This window comes from Lactuca saligna, chromosome 6 (genome assembly GCF_052625555.1).
Source record: "Lactuca saligna cultivar CGN05327 chromosome 6, ASM5262555v1, whole genome shotgun sequence".
NCBI lineage: Eukaryota > Viridiplantae > Streptophyta > Magnoliopsida > Asterales > Asteraceae > Lactuca > Lactuca saligna.
In genome coordinates, this window is record NC_136422.1 from 114,136,574 (window position 1) to 114,159,629 (window position 23,056).

The 23,056-nt window shown below is 31.6% G+C and overlaps 1 protein-coding gene across 1 annotated transcript in view; it reads right to left on the reverse strand.

The window, feature by feature from the left end:
• Positions 1 to 22,709, reverse strand: part of LOC145003239 (ABC transporter G family member 39-like) — a 39,136-nt gene extending 16,427 nt beyond the window's left edge. Inside the window, exons 1-2 of the mRNA XM_078962369.1 lie at positions 22,318 to 22,709; positions 5,332 to 5,455 (exon numbers count right to left, since the gene is read on the reverse strand). Coding sequence (XP_078818495.1) covers positions 5,332 to 5,455; positions 22,318 to 22,541 — 348 coding nt within the window. The 5' untranslated portion in view covers positions 22,542 to 22,709. The remainder of the gene's footprint in view (positions 1 to 5,331; positions 5,456 to 22,317) is intronic.
• Positions 22,710 to 23,056: the final 347 nt, after the last annotated feature.

A 23,056-nucleotide genomic window follows, 5' to 3' on the forward strand; every position in this document is an offset into this window, starting at 1 on the left:
CTTTACTGATTACGGAAGGTTAACGTTGTCACTTATACACTAAGTCATAAGATAAGGAAGGAATCAAGTAAGATTCAAAATGATGAGAATTTATGTAAGCATCAGACTACTAGATGAATTGAAGAAGAGTTAGAAAGAATCCATGGTAGAGGATAAGTGGAAAGTTTTTAGATTTGTTTAGCTGGTGTATGATGAGACATTTAGTGGGGACATGGGTGTTTGAGAGTTGGGAACATAACGGGTGTGTTGTGACCGACGGGGATATGATTTGAGATGTTACTCATTTCCTTGGATATTTAAATGCTTGAGCATAATGGATGTGTTGTGCCAAGTGGTAAGGGAAATGGACCAACGGTTCTTTCTCTGGATATCTAAAATGTTCCCTTAAATTGTGTCATTGGGTGAAACATACTTGTGGAAAAGGTTATGTGGTTAAACGTAGGAAGTCAATAGTGTTTCAAGTGGAGATAAAGTCATGTTGAACGGATCCTCATGGAAAGACATGATGCAGTTTTGTAAAAGTTGGTTGAGTCTCCGACCTATTGGACCTTCTTAAGGAGCGAGTTCCAGGGGCGACTTATTGATTGGAGATACAACGAGAACGAATGCAACATTAGAAAGAGAACGAGATATGAAGACCAAATACCCATATTTGTTACTGAATACAAATTCCGAGGACGGAATTTTTCGAAGGGGGGAAGTTTGTGATAACTCAATAATAATATAAAACAAATATAAATATAAAATATAGATAAATATTTATTAACATGATTATTAGGGTTAATTTATGACTATTAAACTCTAAAACGTCATTGCTTGGAGGCATAAATTCGGACTTTTGAGTGAGCAAGGAAAGTTACAAACTTAGGCTTTATAAAGGGCTTGAGAAATAGAGTGGGATGCCCACTGGAATTACAAGAAATCATTGAGAATCAAGGGAGAAATTGGAGAAGAAAGTTTGTAAAGATTTTTGATATTCCGCTAGGAATTCAGGTATGTTCCTTTGATTTAAGGTTAAATTCATTGTTTATCTGGTTTGGCGTAGTAGTGTTTCAGTGTCTAGTTGAGTCCTTATGTTCTAATTCGGCCGAAAATATGCATTCGTGTATCAAAATTTGAAATTTGATTTGGTTGGTAATCTCCAACAAATTAGATGTTTGAAATTTAATTGATGAGCTATGGGCATAATGTAACGATAAAAGAAAATGGAGATAAGTTTTTGAGTACGTTATCTAAATTTATTACGTGGTTTTATTGAAAAATGGAGGCTTGAATTTACAGAAATGGTGGAAATATATTTCTTTGCTTTCGGGTGAAGAAGATAACCCGTTGAATTTTCAGGGTGGGCTTATTCAAGGTCTAGATCCCATTTAATTTGACTAAATTTAAAATATTTAAGTTGATACACACCGAGACGTTTTCTTCTTTGAAACTAGATTCATAATTTATAGGTTTACCCCCTGTATTTGAATCATTTTAAAAGTTTGGCCGATATTAGCCATATATACACTAAAAAAAAGGTTTGAAATCTACAAAATGGTCCCTGAAATATTATTGTAATATTTATTTTAGTAGTATTTTTAATTAACATTGATACTCGGTTCGTGTTTACTAAATTTATTATTTCTTTAAGCATTTATCATATAAACAGAAATTTTGTGGATAGAAAGAAAAGAAACGTTAGTTTTTCGGGTATTTCTATTTGCTAGTATATTTTTACGTATTTTAAAACATTGTCGATGCATTTAAAAATGTATATGTTAAAATATCATTAACGAAATGACACATAAAAAAGGATGAATCATAAATTTTCGTTGGCCGATAGGAACACATGAGTCACTCAACCGAACTCATTGAATAATATAGGGGATGAATTGTTAAGGAATAGGTTACTTGACTGAGGGGTATCTGCTAAAATTTGTAGAACGTTTGGTTGGCGCGGGATAGGTTATTCTAAATGCCTCATCTACTAGGTGAGTTTTTCGTGTTCTGTGGTTGCTCGCACATAAATGTTTATCATATGGTTTATTATGTGGTTTCTGTTTATTTATTGATAGTATGTTTTATGATATGTATGGTTGCGTACGACTATTATTTTGGATTTGTTGTCTACTGTGTGTGTGTGTGTGTTTGGGACTTGTTTAGTAGGAACGAGTGTGGTGTTTAATCGTCGTGAGCATGACAGATGTGTGTGATCGGCGGGGATGCGAATTGAGATTTATACTCATTTCCTTGGATATTTAAAATACTTGAGTACAATGGATGATAAATTGTCTTAAGGAGAAGGAAATGAATCTTTGGTTCTTTCTCTGGATAATTAATCGTTCCCCTAAATTATGGCATCGGGTGATATATTTGTTGTATGATTTATTGAACATATATGATAAACCTGTTTGTTTTTTTAAGTGACGAACATGTATGTGCAACACGAACTCACTAGGCACTAGGCTTACCGGTTTAGATACTTTAAATGTGCGCAACCAAGAAACTATTTAGCAAGTGGCAGGAAAAAAGTTCAAGGAGAAGGATTGAGCCAGATGTCGACAGAGGAATTCCGCAAAGATGTAACACCCGACGTTGTTTAGTTGAAGACTTTGTTTTATTTTATTTTGTTTCCGTTGTAGGTTAGTCTATAAGTAAGTGCTTAATTGATCTTGGGAGATGTTGGAACGATTATTTGTTATATAATCTATATATATGAAAATTGGGGTGTTACAGATGGTGACATATGCAAAGGTGAATATTCTGGCAAAAGCACATAGTTCGAATATGTTATGTATAACTGATGAAGTGTTACAGGAGGTTGTTGATCAAATGATTGCTATTGGGCATTGGGACAAACTAAGCAACAAGTATCGAAATAATTCTCTCATGAATCGGCTATATTAGAAACAACATTGGTACATCCTTCGGATGATGAAAGTACTTAGGTAAAGGGTCATGTTGATATCTTTAATACATTATCATGAATTTACAAATTGTTGAAGTTAAGTTTGATGAAGAGGATCAAGATATTATTTTGTTGTGTTCTCTATCAAATTTATTTGAGTATTTCGGTGATACCATGTTGTATGGTAGAACTACAATCACTTTCAATGACGTGATGGATTCTTTGATGTCTAGGGAACTAATGCATAGGGTTAATGAAGAAGGTTCCAATTCAGGTATTTTGTTGGTAGATGAAAAAATAAAAAAGAAAGGGTGGAAAATAAGGAAAGTCAAGTTCCATATCTAACACTACTAGTAAGGTTAAATGTTACGGGTGCAAGGAACGAGGACATATTAATAGAGTTTATCCACAGTGAAGTAAGGGAAACGGTAAGGTTGAATTAAGCAAAAATGTTAGTGTTGATGTGGATCAAGATAGTTGTAATGAAGGTGTTGATATGGTTCAAGTAAAATCGCATGGAGGATGCTCGTATTTTATGAAATTTATTTATGACTTCTCTAGGAAAGTTTGGTTGTATCCTCCCTGGTTATTCATAGCCGGTTCATCAAAGTAGCAATGAATAGCCTAAAAAATACGATTTTCAATATAATAAAAGGGAGCAAGAATCTGGAGATGTTGGTGCCGAGAGAGAAGAAAATAAGGAAAGAGAAGGCGGAAAAAGAACTTTTAAAAGTCAATTTGATATGTTGGATGTGCTAATACCCATGACATTGGTTCTGTAGCATTTGCATTGGCAAGCAGAGAAAATATTGATAAAGATGAGTCGTGATGATAATAAGAGGTTGTAGCAAGTAAAGAAGCAACAAATTTGTTAATGAAAAAGAATGAAGAAATGAAATTAATGGAGAAGAATGAATAATAAAATCATCTTCTATTACTGAAAGGAGCAAAACCGATGGAATGCAAGTGGGTATTTAAAAGAAAAGAATGAATCTTGGAGTTAAACCTATAAGATTCAAGGAACGTTTGGTCGCAATGGGATTCTCATATAAATAAGTAATCGACTATCATTAGGTTTTCTCAGCTATCATGAAGCACAAAACAATTCAGTTTCTATTTAGCCATGGTAAGTGCATTTTCTTCATAATTCAGTTTCTATTTGCAATGGTTAGTGCATTTGATCTAGTTCGATGTAAAACCTACATTTTTCATGGCAGTCAAGATGAGAAGATTTACATGTCTCATCCAAAAGGTGTTCTTGATTTAAAAAAAAAAAAAAAAAAAAAAAAAAAAAAAAAAAAAAAAAAAAATCTTGTATGTTTGCTAAGAAAATCTCCTTATGGTTTGAAGCAATATCCAAAATAATTTGATTTTTTGTTTCTTTGCATGGCTACATTCAAAGCCAGTTTGATAATTGTGCTTATTCAAACGAATATTCTGATTGTACATACATATATTTGTTAATATATGTGAATGATATGCTATTTACAACAATGCATATGACTGAAATTAATAATTTTAAGACACTATTGGGAAGTGATTTTGAGGTGAAGGATATAGGAGATGCAGAAAAGATATTAATGAGGGATATTCGAAGGGACATAAAGGCAGGAATTTTATTCATATCTTAAAAGAGAAACATTGAGAATGTCTAGCAATTCCATTTTTATTACTCCAAATTTGTTAGGACTCCTTTAGTAGCACACTTCACACTTGATCAAAGTACAACATCAGGAGCATATAAGGAAAAAGGTTATATGTTCATGGTTCTATATTTGAGTGTTTTTGAAAGTCTCATGGATTATATGATATGTACTAGACCTAATTTGGCTCTTGCAGTTATTGTGGTAAACAAGTTTATGGGTGATCTGAAGAAAGCTCACCAAATATGTTTTGGAAGAAAAAAGTTCTCTATTCAAAAGATAAATACCAAGGAGAATCTGGCTGGTATGTTGACGAATTCATTTCCCACGAAGAAGATAGATACCAAGGAGAATCTGGCTGGTATGTTGACAAATTCATTTCCCACAAAGAAGTTCAAGAATTGCTCTTGGGGATCCTTGATGGTTTAAGACAATTCAAGTCAAGGTGAACTGTTAATTAGTGATTTAGGATTTGGTGACATGTATGGATAAGTCGGCCCAAAAAGATGTAAAGAAAACTCGAAGGGAACTTGTTGGTTATTTTGTATTTCTGTGTATATGGGCTCGACCCTATAGTTGATAGGATTTGAAAATTATAATATTCATAGCTAAGGATTCCAATGTAATAACCTTAATACATTTTGATAATAAAAAAATTCTCCAATTTATGTCTGTGTGGATGAAGGTCACATCAACCAAACCGCATTAAATTCTTTTGCCGTTCTATAGCTTTCTTGAGTAACAGTAACAAAAATTAATATTAATATAAAAACTAGGATAAATGAAGGAAAATTGTACCTCGATCGAATTGAAGGTGACATTAAAGAGAGAAGGAAGAGCTCTATCACCGACATATCCATATCCTTCAACCAACAAATTCTCGTATCTTACTTCAATCTTTGGTATGAACTCATTCCCTACCCTACACATATCAATTTTAAGAAAGTATATTTTTATTATCTTGGCAACTATCCAAAGCTACAAAATTACATATACGTGCTTTTAAAGATTCAAGAAGGATTATGAGCATGGAAATACATGGAATATATGTAAGGATTAAAGATTTTATGAAACACAAACACGATAATGAAGATGCCAAGAATAAGAAAGAAGATAATAATTTAACATTGTTTATTTGACACCATTGACATAGATTGGCCCATATTCCTACCTGATCACTAAGTTATTATGCTATTTTGAGATTCAAAATGTAGAACTCCATCTAGTCACCAAGTACCATAGCATTATGAAGATATTCTCACTTTTTTTTTTTTTTAATTATACGTCTTATTTTTTATTAGAAAGAAAACTAAATATATCAATATTCAAAATTTATGTATGCCCTATATAAATAGACAAACACACACACACACACATATATATATATATATATATATATATATATATATATATATATGAGAAAAGAGAAAATTAAATATACCCTTAAGAGTATATAAGGTTAAGTACCCAAATTCACCATACTACATCGTTTTGTATCATATAATACATTTTAATTGTCCAATTTTTTTATAATTTAATATATATATATATATATATATATATATATATATATATATATATATATATATATATATATATATATATATATATATATATATATATATATATCCTGTGAATTTAAACTCAAAGTCTTTTTTTCATTACTTCTCATTTAGATTCAAACATGAAAAAGTATATATAGTATTTACACATATTAATTAATATAAAAATAATCATTTTAAATTCTTCTTAATAATTCACGTTGAATTTGAAGAAAGTTACTTATAAATATAGTAAATTCATTTGTATTTGTTCAAAATGTTGAAATTTTTACAAAAACAAAGTCAAACAAATTTATTTAAATTCACATATATAAATGTGAATAATTCTTCAACTTTATATGTTTAGATAAATAATCATCCATGTACCTATTTGTCATTTATAATCATCAATCATGTACATATTTATCTATTTATATGTAACTAACAATCATGTACCACATGAAACTGGCATATATGTTATAAGTTTTTTATATACGGCGGTCATTCAAATTCGTCTTTAACTATTTAAAATTATATGTTAACGAGTATTTAACGAATGATCAATAATTGTGGAAAAAAATACGCACATTAGCGATTTACAATTTCAATTATCTTTTATAAAAATCCATCATAGTTCATATTCATAATTTGTGTATGAACTAAAAAATATTAAAAAAAAACATTTTTATATATCAACATAAATGCTATTTAAAGCGTTTAAAAAATATGGATTTTGATATTTTTTTACGATACAAAATAAACCCTAAAGAACAAAAAAAAAAAAAAAAAAAAAAAAAAAAAAAAAAGAAGTTTTAATAACATACTAAATTTATGTCTCAAGTCGTCGTGACTTCAAGAAAAAAAAAAGACAATATTTAATACCGTTAGTCTATAATTGTTTATATATATATATATATATATATATATATATATATATATATATATATATATATATATATATATATATATATATATATATATATATATATATATATATATATATAGGTGTAGGTTCATTTGAAACCATTCTAATTTTGTGAGACCGTGAAACCAAATCTAAAAATAATTTTAAAATGCAAAATAAATGGAAAAATCCAAAAATTCTTTTTTTAAATATTATTTTCGGAACTTGAATTAACTAAAAAAAATATAAAAAACAATAAAAAAAATAAAAAAATAAAAAAAATTCCGTTTTTTTTTAAAAAATACGTGAAATATTCTAAATAGAATATTACACTGACATATTCTAAAAATAATTTTAAAATGCAAAATAAATGGAAAAATCTAAAAATTCTTTTTTTAAATATTATTTTCGGAACTTGAATTAACTAAAAAAAATAAAAAAACATTCTATTTTTTTTGAAAAATACGTGAAATATTCTAAATAGAATATTAAATTGTATATATTCTAAAAATAATTTTAAAATGCAAAATAAATGGAAAAATAAAAAATTCTTTTTTTAAATATTATTTTCGGAACATAAGTTAACTAAAAAAAATAAAAAAAATAAAAAAAAATGCGTCTTACGGTCTCACAAAATATAGGTGGTCTCAAAATGAACCTAACCCTATATATATATATATATATATATATATATATATATATATATATATATATATATATATATATATATATATATATATATATAGGGTAAAGTGAATATACCTAACAACCTTATATAAGCTTAGGTACCTAACTCCATAATACTACATCGGTTTATATCATATTTACATTGTAATTGGCTAAGGTTCTTAAACTTCAACCCCATAACTTGATTACTTCCAAAATCTTTGGACTTTCACCAATATCTTTCTTTTACATCACGTCTTTCTATCGAATACTACCTGATGGGCTTCATATCCTACCACTACAAATGAAAGGATGTAGGAGAAATATAATGACGAATTTTCAAAATTTTTTGAAGTAAATCAAGTTTAAGGATGAAGTTTAAGAAATTTGGATGATTGCAATGAAAATTTAATGCAAAATGACGTAGTTTGATGAAGTTAGGTACCTAAGCTTATATAAGGTTGTTAGGTATGTTCACTTTACCCATATATATATATATATATATATATATATATATATATATATATATATATATATATATATATATATATATATATATATATATATATATATATATATATATATATATATATATATATATATATATATATATATATGTATATATATATAAAGAACCAATGAACCTAGATCCTTAAATGAAAAACCAATCAAGAGCCGAAAGAACAGTTGTAAATTTATAAGTTCGACTCGCATTTAGCAAATAATAACAAAATTCGTTTCGTTTTTTTTTTTTTTTTTTTTTTTTTTTTTTTTTTTTTTAATTTTATTGAAAAAAAAAACAAATATACAAAAAATTCAAGGTTTTTTGTATCTTTCCATAAAGATCCAATTGGTTACTTAAAAGAACTTTTTCCATATGTTTCTTATTCCATTGTACATCAACTACGTTCACATTTACTTGTTAATCTCAACTGTATTAAATATTTATCAAAGATAATTCACATTTAAATAGTTGTTAGGCATAAAAATCATTTAAATTTATCATTTTTTAGTCCCATGTCACATTTAAATAAAAAATCATATTTACATATATAAATCTACCTAAGTTAAATATGAATCTACGAAGTTAAATGAAAAATAAATTGTTTTTATAGGGAAATATTCAGAAAAGTTCTAATATTTAAAGAAAATTTTTTATAAAGTCCTAAATTTTATTTTTTGAACAAAAAAATTCTGATTTTTGCGCTTTTTGAATAGAAAAGCACAAGAAACCAACTAATTTATCCACTTTATTTATTTTTAACCTGTTCAGCAGGTCATGAGACCAAATTGTTAATTTTTCGAAAATAATAGGTTTTTTTGCAGATTTCGTCAAAATTTATAGATAATGTATAAACATATTTTTTACGTATTTATATCTATTTTTACGTATTTGTATATTTTTTAAAGTTTTTATATGTATATACTTACGTATTTTTATGTATTTTAAATGCATAAACATATTTTTTTACTTACTTATATATATTTTTAACCATTTTACATTTTTTATTTATTTTTATATGTTATTTTTTATGTATTATGTATATATATATAATGTATTTTTACGTATTTATGTATTTTTTTTATTTTTTTATATAGATGTATATGTATTTTAATTTTTTATTGTATAAACGTATTTTTTATGTATTTATACGTATTTTTTAAAAGTATTTTACATATATTTTTGTGTGTTCTCTATATATTATAGATTTATATGTATTTTTGCGTTTTTTTTTTATATAGGTGTTTATGTATTTTATGTTTTTAAATGTTTGATCTTATTATTTTTATGTATTTATATATTTGATTACTTCAAGTCGTCTTCACCGTTTCATTTAATTCGCACAACTACTTCGAGTATGTCTAGATGATTTTACTACACACCCATATATTTTAAGTTTTTCTAATTCGATATTTTAATTTCAAGATAAACTAAAGGAACAAACTTAAAATATATGAGTATGTAGGAAAATCATCTAGACATATTCGTTAAAAAATACGTTAATCTACTCTAATAATGTCCTTTTTAAGGATTCGTTAATCTACTTAAATAAATGAAAATATTTTTAACACATGTCACACTTTTATTGATTTGATCACATGTCATTTTGTGGTTATTTTCAATTAAAATTTTTTCACATGGTATTTTATGGTTTTTTTTCATTTTATCAAATTTCACATAATATTTAAATGTAATAATTATAATAAATGCATATCAAGTTCATTAATTGACTTTCCTTTTAATTTTAAAATTTCTAAATTAAAACCTCATTAATTTCTTTTGTTTATTTATCTAAATTATTTGTTTAAATATAAAAAAGAAAAAAGAACACATTAATTTTAATAGTTCAATATTTTTCTAATTTTTCTTATAAATTCAAACTTTAAATGTTTAGAATTTCATATTAATTTTTTTTTAAATGAACCCATGTAATATATGAGTTTTACATGTAGTGGAAGAATAAGACTTGATTTTGAGTGATGGTATATACTATGTTCTGCAAATTACATTGTTAACTAATTATGTGATGTTGTTTAGAAAAAAAAACTAATTATGTGATAAAAGGATTTCCTTACGTATCTAAACATAGTAAGAATTCTAATTCAATAAAGATTGGAGCAATTAATGTCGAGTTGTAAGACCCGATATTATGTAGATTGATTAAAACAAAAAATTATAAAAGTCTAAACATGAATTATTTTTAAAATAAAAATTCGAAATAAATACAACGAAAATGATAAAAAAAAGTAAGTATTTCAATGAAATATTAAAAGAGCATTGTTGTCATATAACATAAATTTATATGTAGATATTATACTCATATAATTCAATGACATCTATTTGGGATTTACGTTTAAATAAAAATAAACATGGTTTAAGATTTAGTATTACAATTTAACATTGTAACTGTTTATTTAGAAATTACTTATCTATTGATTTTTTTATTTAATTTTGATCATATGATTAATGGATATATAAATCATTGTTTGTAAGTTAACGTAATGTAATTCTTCTGTTAATTAATTCAAATTCACTTCTGTGGAAAATTTAAATTATGATAAAAATAATATTTTGATAATTTTTATTTAATTTGACTTTTACTTATTTTGAAAAATAGTATTTTGAATATATTTTTTATAAGTTAATTTAATAGTATGATTTATGTTTTAGAATTAACGTAGTATCTAAAATAACAAATAAGTGTATTGTTATAACAATTTTAAAAATCTACCAATAATAAAATAATATTTTGTATTTACTAATAAATTTTAAATTAGATTAATTATATTAATTTAAAAACTGAACATCAGACTTTAAATTTTGAATAAAAGTAAGTCAATTCTTGTATTTTAAAATCAAAATACATTTATTAAATCAAGAAAGAAAAGCTTATTTGACTTATAAATACTATGTTAAATTAATAAAATAGAAATAAAAACCACAAAATGCCATGTAAAATATCTATTTGAAAATAACCAAAAAAGTTGTAACTTCCCGACTCTCAGGTATTAATTTTACAGCTTTATTTTTCATAGTGAAAGGTCTACTAGAGGAGTTGGATGCCCTGACTTGTCGAGTAGGAACATTTTTGGCCACATGTTTAAGCAACTAACTCTATGAGTTGGAGGACACAACTCGACGAGTTGGAGCTGAAGGATGATACCCTAATTTACGGGATTTTGCACCCTATTTAAAGGATCCTTTGCCTCCTTAGCCTCCCCTTATAGCCCCTTGTGAGTCCAGAAACCCTAATTTGTGTGTGTGCTCCATTCTTGTGCGATTTTCAAGCTTGGAAGGTGATTTGCAAGGAGAAGACTTGAAGTATAAGAGGAGTAGTGCAAGAGGAGCTAGTAGATCTAACTCTTCTGCTTATTGGCATCAGCTTGAAGGTAACAAGTTGTTACCTTAACCTTCCCTCTTTCTAGATCTCTTTATGTTCAAGATTAAGGCTTTTCTAGTATATAATTTAACCATTTTTGAGTGTGAGCTAGGATCTGAAGTTGAAACTTCATATCTGAGCTTATCTTGGTTTCTATAGATATAAAGTCTCCAGCTTTAGCAAGTATGAACCTTTCCTTTTGAGTTAAGCCCCATTATAAACTTGGATTTGATATTCTAACCCTTTAGAGCCTTGTATGCACGTAAAGTTTGCAACTTTACGTGATAAACATGCCTTGGGAAGCTTGATCTGCAATATGGACCTTTGGAGTGGCTTAAAAAACATATGAATGGATAAAGTACTGAAGGGACTCGACGAGTTACATCGCCAACTCGGTGAGTCCAATGAAGATTGTCGTGTAAGGATTTCTGCAAGTACTCATCAAGTCAGTAGGATGACTCGGCGAGTCAGCTAGGGTTTTCTTGACGTTTGGACATGCATGAACTAGGTGAGTTGCAGGGAAACGCGATGAGTCAACTGGAGGTTTCACAACTTCTAGAGTTCTGGAAGGACTCGACGAGTCATTGAAATGAACTCGACGAGTCAGGTCAACATGGACTATTGACATTGACCGTTGACCTTGACAAAGGCATGACTAGTTGACCTCTAGGGTATTCTGGTAAATTGGGAATTTATGGAAATGATCTTATGGTAAATATAGGTGGTGGGGTTAGTTCGACATTGCGAGGTGAGTTTTCCTCAATATACTCAAGGGTCGAAGACACCAAGTCCGACCATTTGGCCGATATGCTATGCTATTATGATTTGTTAGATTGGTATCCTGGTAGATAGGTTGGTATTATGTTATTATGTAGCTATGATCCTTCAAGTCGGTTTGCTTGTCTATATACTATTATGTGATTATCTGTTATATGTGCATATGTTTGATTGGAAGTTGAGGCTTATCTGCTTTATGCGAAAGCCAATAAACCTGGGCATTCCAACTTATTGGTTGTGGGCCGTGAGTATTCCATCCTGAGGATGATTGGACATAGTATGTGGGTATTCCAACCTGTTGGTTGTGGGCCTGAGGTATTCCCTCTAGAGGATGATTGGACCCATAGTATGTTGGCATTCCAACCGGATGGTTGAGGGCATGGGGTATTCCAACCCGATGGTTGACTGGACCCATAGTATGTTGTTTGTGAGTATATGTGTATTATTGTGTGTATGAGTATTTTTGGGGAACTCACTAAGCTTTGGGCTTACAATTTCATCTTTTTGTTTCAGGTACATTAGATGGTCGTGGGAAGGTAAAGGCGTGATCGTAAAGTTACTCATATTTATGACATTGTTTATAGGATACTCTTATATTTATTATTTTGAAAACAAGTTTTGTAACGAATATTGGTTTTGAAATGCTTATAAAAGTTTAAATTTGGCATCATTTTTATGGGTGTTACAAGTTAGTATCAGAGCCTTGGTTTGAGTGAATTAGAGAAACACTTGTGTTAATCTAGTCTTAAATTAAGGAAAGCATTTTCAAAACGATTTTCAAAATATCAAAGGATGATGCAGGGTGTACGATCAGCTGGAGCCAGTAAGTAGACCCCAAAATACCATACAATTGTTTGATATTGTGATATGTTAAAACAACATGCTAATACTAGGCTAGGGATCTTCAGAAATTGCATGATAGAATTGCCTGATTACATGATTCTTGATAGCCTAGGGTTTCCTTATATGAAATTGACATAATTACGGTAGTTGCTTGTGTATACATCACAGTTGTACATAATTAAGATCCTATAGCCTGGGAATGTTTGGTTTGGCGTTATTTCCTGCTCTAGTTTGATGAAGGGCTTAGGGTAGGATCAGGTATTGCAAAGTCTATAGGGTCCAACGTTATGTATGGTTAGCATACATGAGTGCTGCAAGGTTGGTGGAAGTTTCATGGGTGGGTTGTGTGAGGCTGGTAGGTCAGTTATTAGATAGTTAGCTTTTCTATAGGAGTGTCGAATGAGTGACCACCATGCATATGTATATTGTTAGGGTTTTGTGATGATACTTGATACAAATATGGGTAGGTGTGGAAGGTAGTATGGCCTGTACTATTGAGAGCACATGACCCATACACGTAGAGAAGAAGTTACAACCGCTAGGGTTTAGTTGGGAGTTGGTTCCCTATTATTTGTGCGAATTATCTGATATCTTCCTGGTGTATTTTTAGTATGTTGGTTATGAGGCGTTTCATGACGGGATATGAATCGGGATTAGGGCACGACGATCAGGGTGCCTCGGCAGCACCCGAGATCATCAATCAGGATGGGTCAGTATTGACAGAGGATCGCGTCAGGGAGATCATCCACGAGGAGGTGGTCAAGATTTTCCGATGTCATATTCCGGAGATGTTTGGGTCTATCAAGACCGCTATGATGGAGTATTTTGATGACGGATACGCAGCCCTAGCTGAGACGGCTGCCACAACAGCTACAACAGCTGTAACAGCGGCTGGGGGAGTAGGAGCCAGTCAGGGCTTCCAGTACCGGGACTTCGATAACACGAAGCCTCCAACCTTCGATGGGATTCAAGATCCGATCATAGCCATGAGGTAGCTGTCTGACATGGAGGGATGTTTTTTCACGTGCTCAAGTACTCAGATGTGCCCTGAACTTGCTACAGTATGGGGTAAAGGACTGGTGAAGATTGATGATTGGGTCGTATACGAATGACCAGAGAGCTGCTATTACTTGGGAGCAGTTCAAGAATATGTTTCGGGCTCGCTACATTCCACGGTTCAAGTGTGAGCGTTGTCATAGGAGTTCTTGGATCTAAGACAGGGTATGGAGTCGGTGACAGAGATCACCCGTATGTTTACCGAGAAGGTGATGTTTGCCCGGAGTTTGCTTCTAAGCAGGCTCAGATGACACGTTATCTAAGCATGCTCAATACTGACATCCTTTAGTTTGTGGCCACCCAATGATGTGATACACTACTAGAGTTACAGGAGGCCGCTAGACGGTGCGAGTTAGAGATTGAGCTGTAGTTGAGGGAGCAGCGGCAGGGCCCAACACAGTCACAGTCAGCACCGAAACGGTCTAAGACCGCTGATACCAGGACTGGGGAACAGCCAGGCCGTACTTGTGGGAAGTGCGGAAAGGCTCATTCGGGGATTTTTACGATCAGGGAGAGGGTGCCACCGATGTGGCAAGCAGGGCCATCTGGCCATGTAGGCAGCAGACTCCGACTCCCAGAGTCAGACTTTGTTACCATTGTGAGCAGGTGGGCCATATGAAGGCCAAGTGTCCCCTATTAGCTTCCAAGCCGGTGCAAGCTCCCGTGCCAGCTACACTAAGGATTACGGACGGGAGGCCAGGTAGAGCAAATCCTCCGAAGGCTTAGGGGCGTGCCTTCCAGCTCATAACTGAGGAGGTTAGGGCAGCACCAGATTTAGTGCAAGAGGAGCTAGTGGATCTTACTCTTCTACTTATGGGCATCAGTTTGAAGGTAACAAGTTGTTAAATTAACCTTCCCTCTTTCTAGATCTCTTTATGTTCAAGATTAGGGCTTTTATAGTATATATATCTTAACCATTTTCGAGTGTGACCTAGGATCTAAAGTTGCAACTTCAGATCTGAGCTTATCTTGGTCTCTATAGCTATAAAGTCTCCAGCTTTAGCAAGTATGAACCTTCCTTTTTGAGTTAAACCCTATTATAAGCTTGTATTTGGCATTCTAAGCCTTTAGAGCCTTGCAAGCACTTAAAGTTTGCAACTTTACGTGATAAACATGCCTTGGGAAGCTTGATATGCAATATGGAGCTTTGGAGTGGCTTAAAAAGCATCTGAATGGAGAAAGTACTGAAGGGATTGTAGAGTTGCATGGCCAACTTGGCGAGTTCGATGAAGATTGTCGTGCAAGGATTTATGCATGGTCTCGGCGAATCAGTAGGATGACTCGGTGAGCCAGCTAGGGTTTTCCCGACATTTGGACATGCATGAAATCGATGAGTTGTAGGGAAACTCGACGAGTCAGCAAGGGGTTTCAAGACTTCTCGAGTTCTAGAATGACTCAACGAGTCATTGAAATGCACTCGATGAGTCATTGAAATGCACTTGATCATTGAATTTGACTTTGACCAAGGAATGACTAGTTGACCTCTAGGGTATTTTAGTAAATTGGGAATTTATGGAAATGATCTTATGGTAAATATAGGTGGTGGGGTCCGTGGCGGTGATTCGAGAGTTTGAGCTTATCTTCTTAGCTCGACATTGTGAGGTGAGTTTTTCTCACTATACTTAAGGGTCGAAGGCACCAAGGCCGACCCTTTGGATTGTTATCCTGATATACTATGCTTGGATGGTCTGTTAGATTAGTAGTATTATGTTATTATGTGGCTATGATCCGTTAGATCGGTTTGCTTGTCTATACACTGTTATGTGATTATATGTTATATGTGCACATGTTTGATTGGTAGTTAAGGCTTATATGCTTTGTGCGAAAGCTAATAGACCTGGGCATTACAACATGTTGGTTGTAGGCCGTGAGTATTCCATCCCGAGGATAATTAGACTCGTAGTATGTGGGCATTCCAATCTATTGGTTTCGGCCTTGGGTATTCCATCCTGAGGATGATTGGACCCATAGTATGTTGGCATTCCAACCGGATGGTTGAGGGCATGGGGTATTCCAATCTAATGGTTGACTGGGCCCATAGTATGTTGCTTGTGATTATATGTATATTATTGTGTGTATGGCTATTTTAGGGGTACTCACTAAGCTTTAGGTTTACAGTTTCAGTTTTTGTTTCAGGTACATCAGATGAGCGCGGGAAGGCAAAGGCGTGATCGTATAGCTCCTCACATTTATGACTTTGTTTCTGGGATATCTTGATATTTACTATTTTGAAAATAAGTTTTGTAATGAATAATGCTTTTGAAATGTTTTTAAAGTTTAAATTTGGCTTAACTTTTATGGATGTTACAAAAATGAAATGTGACAAAGTTAATGATAGTGTTACATGTCGCAAAGACTTTCATTTCTTAGAGTAGATATGTTTAACAAAAGTATCTTATATGAAATAGCTGAAATCTTGATGTTGGAAGCGGAAAACTATAACTTTTATTTGAATAGAAATATTTGAGAAAATATATCTACACTTTTCAAATATTGTTCTTAGTCTTCTTCGGTCCTATTCATCCATTTCTTATCATTCCTCATTTGAATTTTAGATCATCAAGTTCTCTACTTTAAGTTGTGACATATTACAAATTATAAATAAATCTTTATAAGAACATTATAAGTTGTTGGCGATTAAATTAACCAAAGTGCTTGATTCTATAAGTCGTCAAATTCTTGATAACCCTTTGGATATGAATGAGGTGGTTAGTTAGGTAAAAAACACTCAAAGAACAAATTTTTAAAATTGATTTTAGAAAAGAGTACAGTACTATTTCATGAGATTCTTTGCTCAAAATTCTTTTTTTTTTTTTTTTTAGGTTTTGGATTGTAATGGAGATGAGTCACGATGTGTCTTTACTCAACCCAAGATTTTGTTTTAGTTAATGGTGTAACACTCGGATCTTGAGGTACTTTATGTTTTTAATTTTTTTTGGCATTTTAGGGTTGCCATGGCGTGGTGGACGCACCACCACGATGTGGCGAGGCAAGTTGGAATGTGTGTTTCATTTAAGTCACCACGACATGGCAGCTGGCTGATGGAAGACCTTATTTTTTTTTGGTTTTCCCTATATTTAAAGCAATGAGGAGGCTAGGTTTGCTCACCCTCAGCCTCCTAAAGATCTGAAGAAGCCCTAATCTCTTTCATCCATTGTTGAAGCCCTTTTTAGTGTTCTTAGAAGTTCTTGAATGAAGAAGGAAGAAGAATTGAGCTAAATTCAGTAAGCAAGTCTCCATTCTTTGCCCTAGCACTCTTCTGGACCTTTGTAAGTGTCCAAGACTTGATTTTTATCATGTTAGGTTGTTAGATTTTGAGTTTTGTCCGTTAATCTTCATGTTCTTGTTAGTTGGAGTGGTGAGATCTCATAAAGTTGCATTTGTTAGTTGGAGTGGTGAGATCTCATAAAGTTTGCAACTTTATGAATCTCTAGAACATTTGGTATGATTGTTGGTTTGATTCACTATGGCTTCAAGACATGCATTGGATATGTATGTCTATAGAACATCGAATTTTATGTTAGTTTTGGCATTTGAAACCCTTTTGGAGTTAATGGGCTAAGGATTTTTTTGGAATAAGTGCTTCGTGGATGAATCCATGTCATGTTTAGCATTTTTGGAACCTAAGGTTTGAGATTTTGACCTTTGGGGTGGTATTAATGGATAAAGTTGGAAAGTTTATCCTTCTAGACCATGTTATAGACCAGATTTAAGCTTTGGAGCTCTTGGAATTAAAGAAAACAGCATAACCTATTAAGTTGTTGGAAACCCAACGCCCACGACGTGGCTTTAGGTCGCCACAGTGTAATGACTAGGAAAAGCCCACATGTCTCGATGTATGAGGGCCACGACATGGCCATGGACAGCCACGACGTGACGGTTGAGTAAAGTCAGGGTTACCGTTGATTTTGACCATTGACTTGTAACTTTGCTTGAATTTTGGTAAAACTCCTAGTTTTAAAAGAAGAGTTAAGGGCTTGTTTGGTATAATTGTATAGGTGGTGCGTAACATCGATATTTCTGGTAGTGAGAGCAGTATTAGTTGAGATTTGACTGAGAGGTGAGTCTTCTCACTGTGCTTATGGGTCAAAGGCACCAATGCCGACCCAGTGGGTGGTGTTATGTAGGATGCTAACTATCTTTGTGACACTTGCATGTTTGTGTGTTTGGTTGAAAAATCTCAATGTTGGCCCCATAATTGTATGCTTGGTTTGAAAGAAACCCTAGGGTTGTGGCCATTATTGCATGTTCAGGTTGAAACTTACCCTATGGCCCATGGCTGGGCCCATGATTGTATGTTGGGTTGGAATATACCCTATGGCTGGGCCCAACTGTATGTATGGTATGTGGTACTTGAAATACTTGAAATTGTTAATAGAAAAGTAAATCCTTGTTTGCACAACTCTTTTGGCTGTTGAAGGTAGTACTAGAAAGATTAGTTGAATCAAATGGAATAATGAGTTGGCAAGTAAAGATAAAGATGGTCCCGAGATTGGTAGTATAAATGTGTTTGACGAGGCACTCCAAAAATGGTGTTGGAGGTTTTATTTTAAGGGAGAATTTCATCTATATCCTTACAAACTTTAAATATTACTTCGGTATCCTTACAAACTTAAAAATTACATATATATCCTTATGAAACTATAAAACTCACATTTATATCCAAACTCATAATTTAATTTGGATTATATCAATTTAATATTTAAAAACTTATCTAAACTTCAAAAATTCCATAAGACTTTACCAAAATACTCTTTTCAATATTAAATCCTAAATATAATATTAGGTATTTCTACGTTAGGCGATAGTTTTTTTGTTTCTTTTTTGTGTTCTATAGTTTGCCATGGAAAAATAAGTTATGATTTAATATCTTGATGTTTCATGCTTACACAAATAAATTTGTGCATTATCGACGTACAAGTTTGTTTAATTTATGTTTGTAAGTTGGAATATACATGGTCCAGTTTCTTGCTTATGTAATCGTAAGTCAACAACGAGTATGTCTTTAGAAAAATTGATTACTTTAATAAAGAATTGAGGCCATATACAAGGCCACGTTAGTGATTGGTGAGTTTGACATGTGCTACGACACTTTATGCTATTAAGAATCATCAATTCATTTTGGAATTTTGGTTGTTGCAGGTTCGAGGAACCTATATTTCCAGCAGCGATTTGGGTGCAAGGAGACGAAGGGGAAGAGGATGTGTGTATTGGCTAATCTTTAATTTGGGAAGGGCATTTTGGTAAACTTGTATGAAAATTTGAATTTTAGATAAGTTTTTTAATATTAATTTATATAATCCAAATTAAATTATAAGTTTGGATATAAATGTGAGTTTTATAGTTTGAGAAGGACATATGTGTAATTGTGTTATTTGTAAGGATATAAAAGTAATATCTAAAGTTTGTAAGGATATAAATGAAATTCTTCCTTATTTTAATGACTCGGCATTTTATTCTAATGACTCAACATTATATATATATATATATATATATATATATATATATATATATATATATATATATATATATATAGGTCTCTTGCATTAAAGCTATTCACGATGTAGAAGAGGGATTCAGTCATCTAGCTAAGAGTACTTAAAGGTTAAAGGTAATTCGTTTTAGATAGTAGGATGTATTAATCACATGCATCATAAACAGACAAGTACCGCTTTTGGCTCAATTAAAAAATGTATTAGAGATCGAGCAAAGAATAGGTTCTGAAGGAATATTGGATTCGAGAAGTTTTGCTTATGATTTGCTTCCTAGACTTTTCTTGGTTGAAACAGATCATGGTTGTTCATGTTATAGATTGTCGAGGATTAAATGGTTGGATTTGGCCTATATGTTTGAGGGAGTGTCTTTGGCCTATATATGGGGAGTTGAAGGTTTCACGTTGGCTTCGGTTGGGAAACATATTGACGATTTATGTATGGATGCTAGCTATATTCCCATGAGATGTGTAGATTTGTCCCAAGAAAAGTCAGTAACTATATCCTAGTAACTATCCAAGTATTCCAAGCAAATACATAATTAAATATACAAATGCTAGAAAATATAAATTGCAGTATAATAAGATAACTAACGATCGGTCCTACCTTCACATTGCAATGCACCTTTGGTGTATTAATTAGCAAAAAGTATGCAATTTTGAAAGGACATGCCATTTGAAAGGTCTGAATTTGAAAGCCCCATGTGGATGCTTTTAGAATTATGATTTATGAAGAAAGTGATTGTTACTTAAAAAACATGAGCTTCTTGCTTCTCCGCCACAAGTTCCTACTAGAAATCAAGAGACGCTAAACAGCAATCTCTTTCTTAACAAGCTCATAGATAGTAACAATTTTCCAGATGTGTAAATATTTTAATGCCTTATATTGGATGCATCTTCTTTATCTAGTGGTGGAGAAATATTGGCTACACCGCTACACCTCATATTTCGTTATTACAATGAATTTATGTATTATGATTGTTATGAAAATACGTTTTTCCTATACAAAATTTTGCCAGTTATTTCAAACTCATATTTTGGGTTGTCTATTATATGATTTATGTTTGTGATAAAAGAAAACTTCTTTTGTACATAATGAATATTCGTAAAAAAAAAAAATCAGAATATTAAATTGACACATTTAAAAATGATTCTCACCCTTTTATCAAAAGGAGACAAAGAGGCACACAAGCAAGTTAGTGACAACCTTAATTTGTCTTTTCCTTTCTTTCTATATGAAACTCAAGGCTATAACTTCTACTTCCTGCTAAGAAGTAAGAAGTCCTTTTTTGTAAACATTCATAATTTTGTTTATTATTTGTCGACCTACATTACCCCATATGTCTATCAAACAGTTCTTACTTTTCTCATGCAATTTTTTGATGACCTGTTTTCATTGTTTGGAAAATTGGTTATAACATTGCTTTCCAAAAATACTATTGATGGTAATTTTCTATTAAAAATAAGTTTTTCATCTCTAAGTTTCAAAAAAGTTCCCCTGTTAGTTTTAGCTTTTATAAGTAAACCGAAATCTTGGAGACTAAAATCAGTTAACAACTTTTAGAAATGTGGTTAAACATGTTACTATAACATTGTTGTATACCGATATAAATCTTGTTCAGATCTGCTCCAAACCAAAACTGTTATATAGGATTGTTAAAAAAAAACTGTTGTAAAACAAAACCCTAAATATGAATAAGTTTTTTTTTGGCATAAGGATCGCCCAACCATATCCATAATAAATGGGTACCTGTGTCTGTGCGAAGACAGTTGAGGAGGTGAACACTTCATGTCTCTCATTTAATGAATTGAGCAATATATTGACTATTTTTTCTTTTAATATTAATAAACACAACTTGGAATAAAGTTTGATTTTTCTCGATTCAAATTTTAATTAACTGTTTCTTAGAAAAGGCGAATAAAATATTAAAACAAATTGGCCTATGCACTTGTGAATTTAACACTAACGACATTATCCACAAACTAAAATCTACAAAAATCCGATTATATATATATATATATATATATATATATATATATATATATATATATATATATATATATATATACACGACCCTAAAGATTTCGTCTAAGCCATTTGGTCAAAAACTTGAAAAAACGGAAAAAAACCAGTCCATATATACATATTTAAATGTTGTTATATGCACATTCAAATATGCATACATACAAATTTTGAAAAAAATATAAATGTGCACAACTGCACGTTACAAAAAGAAACCTTAAAACAAATCCGATTTATGTTGATTTTAGATTGTGGATGCCTGAGACACAAGTATTAGATTTCTGGGTGGTGTTGGTTTTGCAAAAAAAAGTCTAGAGTTCTTAAATAAATAAATAATATATATATATATATATATATATATATATATATATATATATATATATATATATATATATATATATATATATATATATATATGCACACGTTTGTGTGTGTACGTATAATCATATGTATAATGAATTTTTTGTTCAAAGATTTTATGACTTTGCCATCGTAAGATCTATTTTAGTTTTGATGGATAAAGAACGTTAATTAATAATATAAATTGCAATTTTCATTAGAACAAATTAAAAGACGAAGTGGGATTAAAAGCAAACACTTACCTATCAATTGTCTCTCTCAATCTCCTCAAGAATTTGACATGATCTTCCTCTTCAGCCTCAACTAAACTGTTCATTAACTTCATATCCTCCACTTTAAGTTTACTCCCATCATAGTGGAGTTCTTTTTCATCCGCTGTATCTTGCCTCCTACTACAACTGCTCAACTGCTCAGCCGAGCCTGAAGAACCACCTCCTCCGCCATTCACAGCAACCACTGCCACCATAGCAACTGCGCAGCGTGGCTTGAAAACTTATACGCTAGTTGAGGAGAATATATCTATATGTGTAAAGAAGTTAATAAGGTATAAAAACTAAGATGCACCAAACCGTCATATATGTATATATAAGAGGTGTTGGTGCATGAAGTGTGAAAATAGTGATTCTGAGTGAAGGGGAAAAAGCAATTTTATATAGGCTAGGTAACATGTCACTATGACTTGTGAGTTGTGATATAGAAATATTGGACTTGAATAGTCTAATTAATATTGATTTTATATGATTGAAACAAGTAAAGACCATTGATTATACCGAAGAAAGGTTAAGTGCCACTTATGGCAGCGGTGCATTTAATATGTACGCAAAAAGAAATTAAGAACAACCGTCAGTATTAACTTTCTATCTTGATTATTTTTTTCATTTACTAGTATTTCAATAGTTAGCATGTTATAAAAATAGGCATGTTGATGGGCGTTTGGTTCCAATCTCCATCTTGATGCAACAAGACGTAATACTAAATACT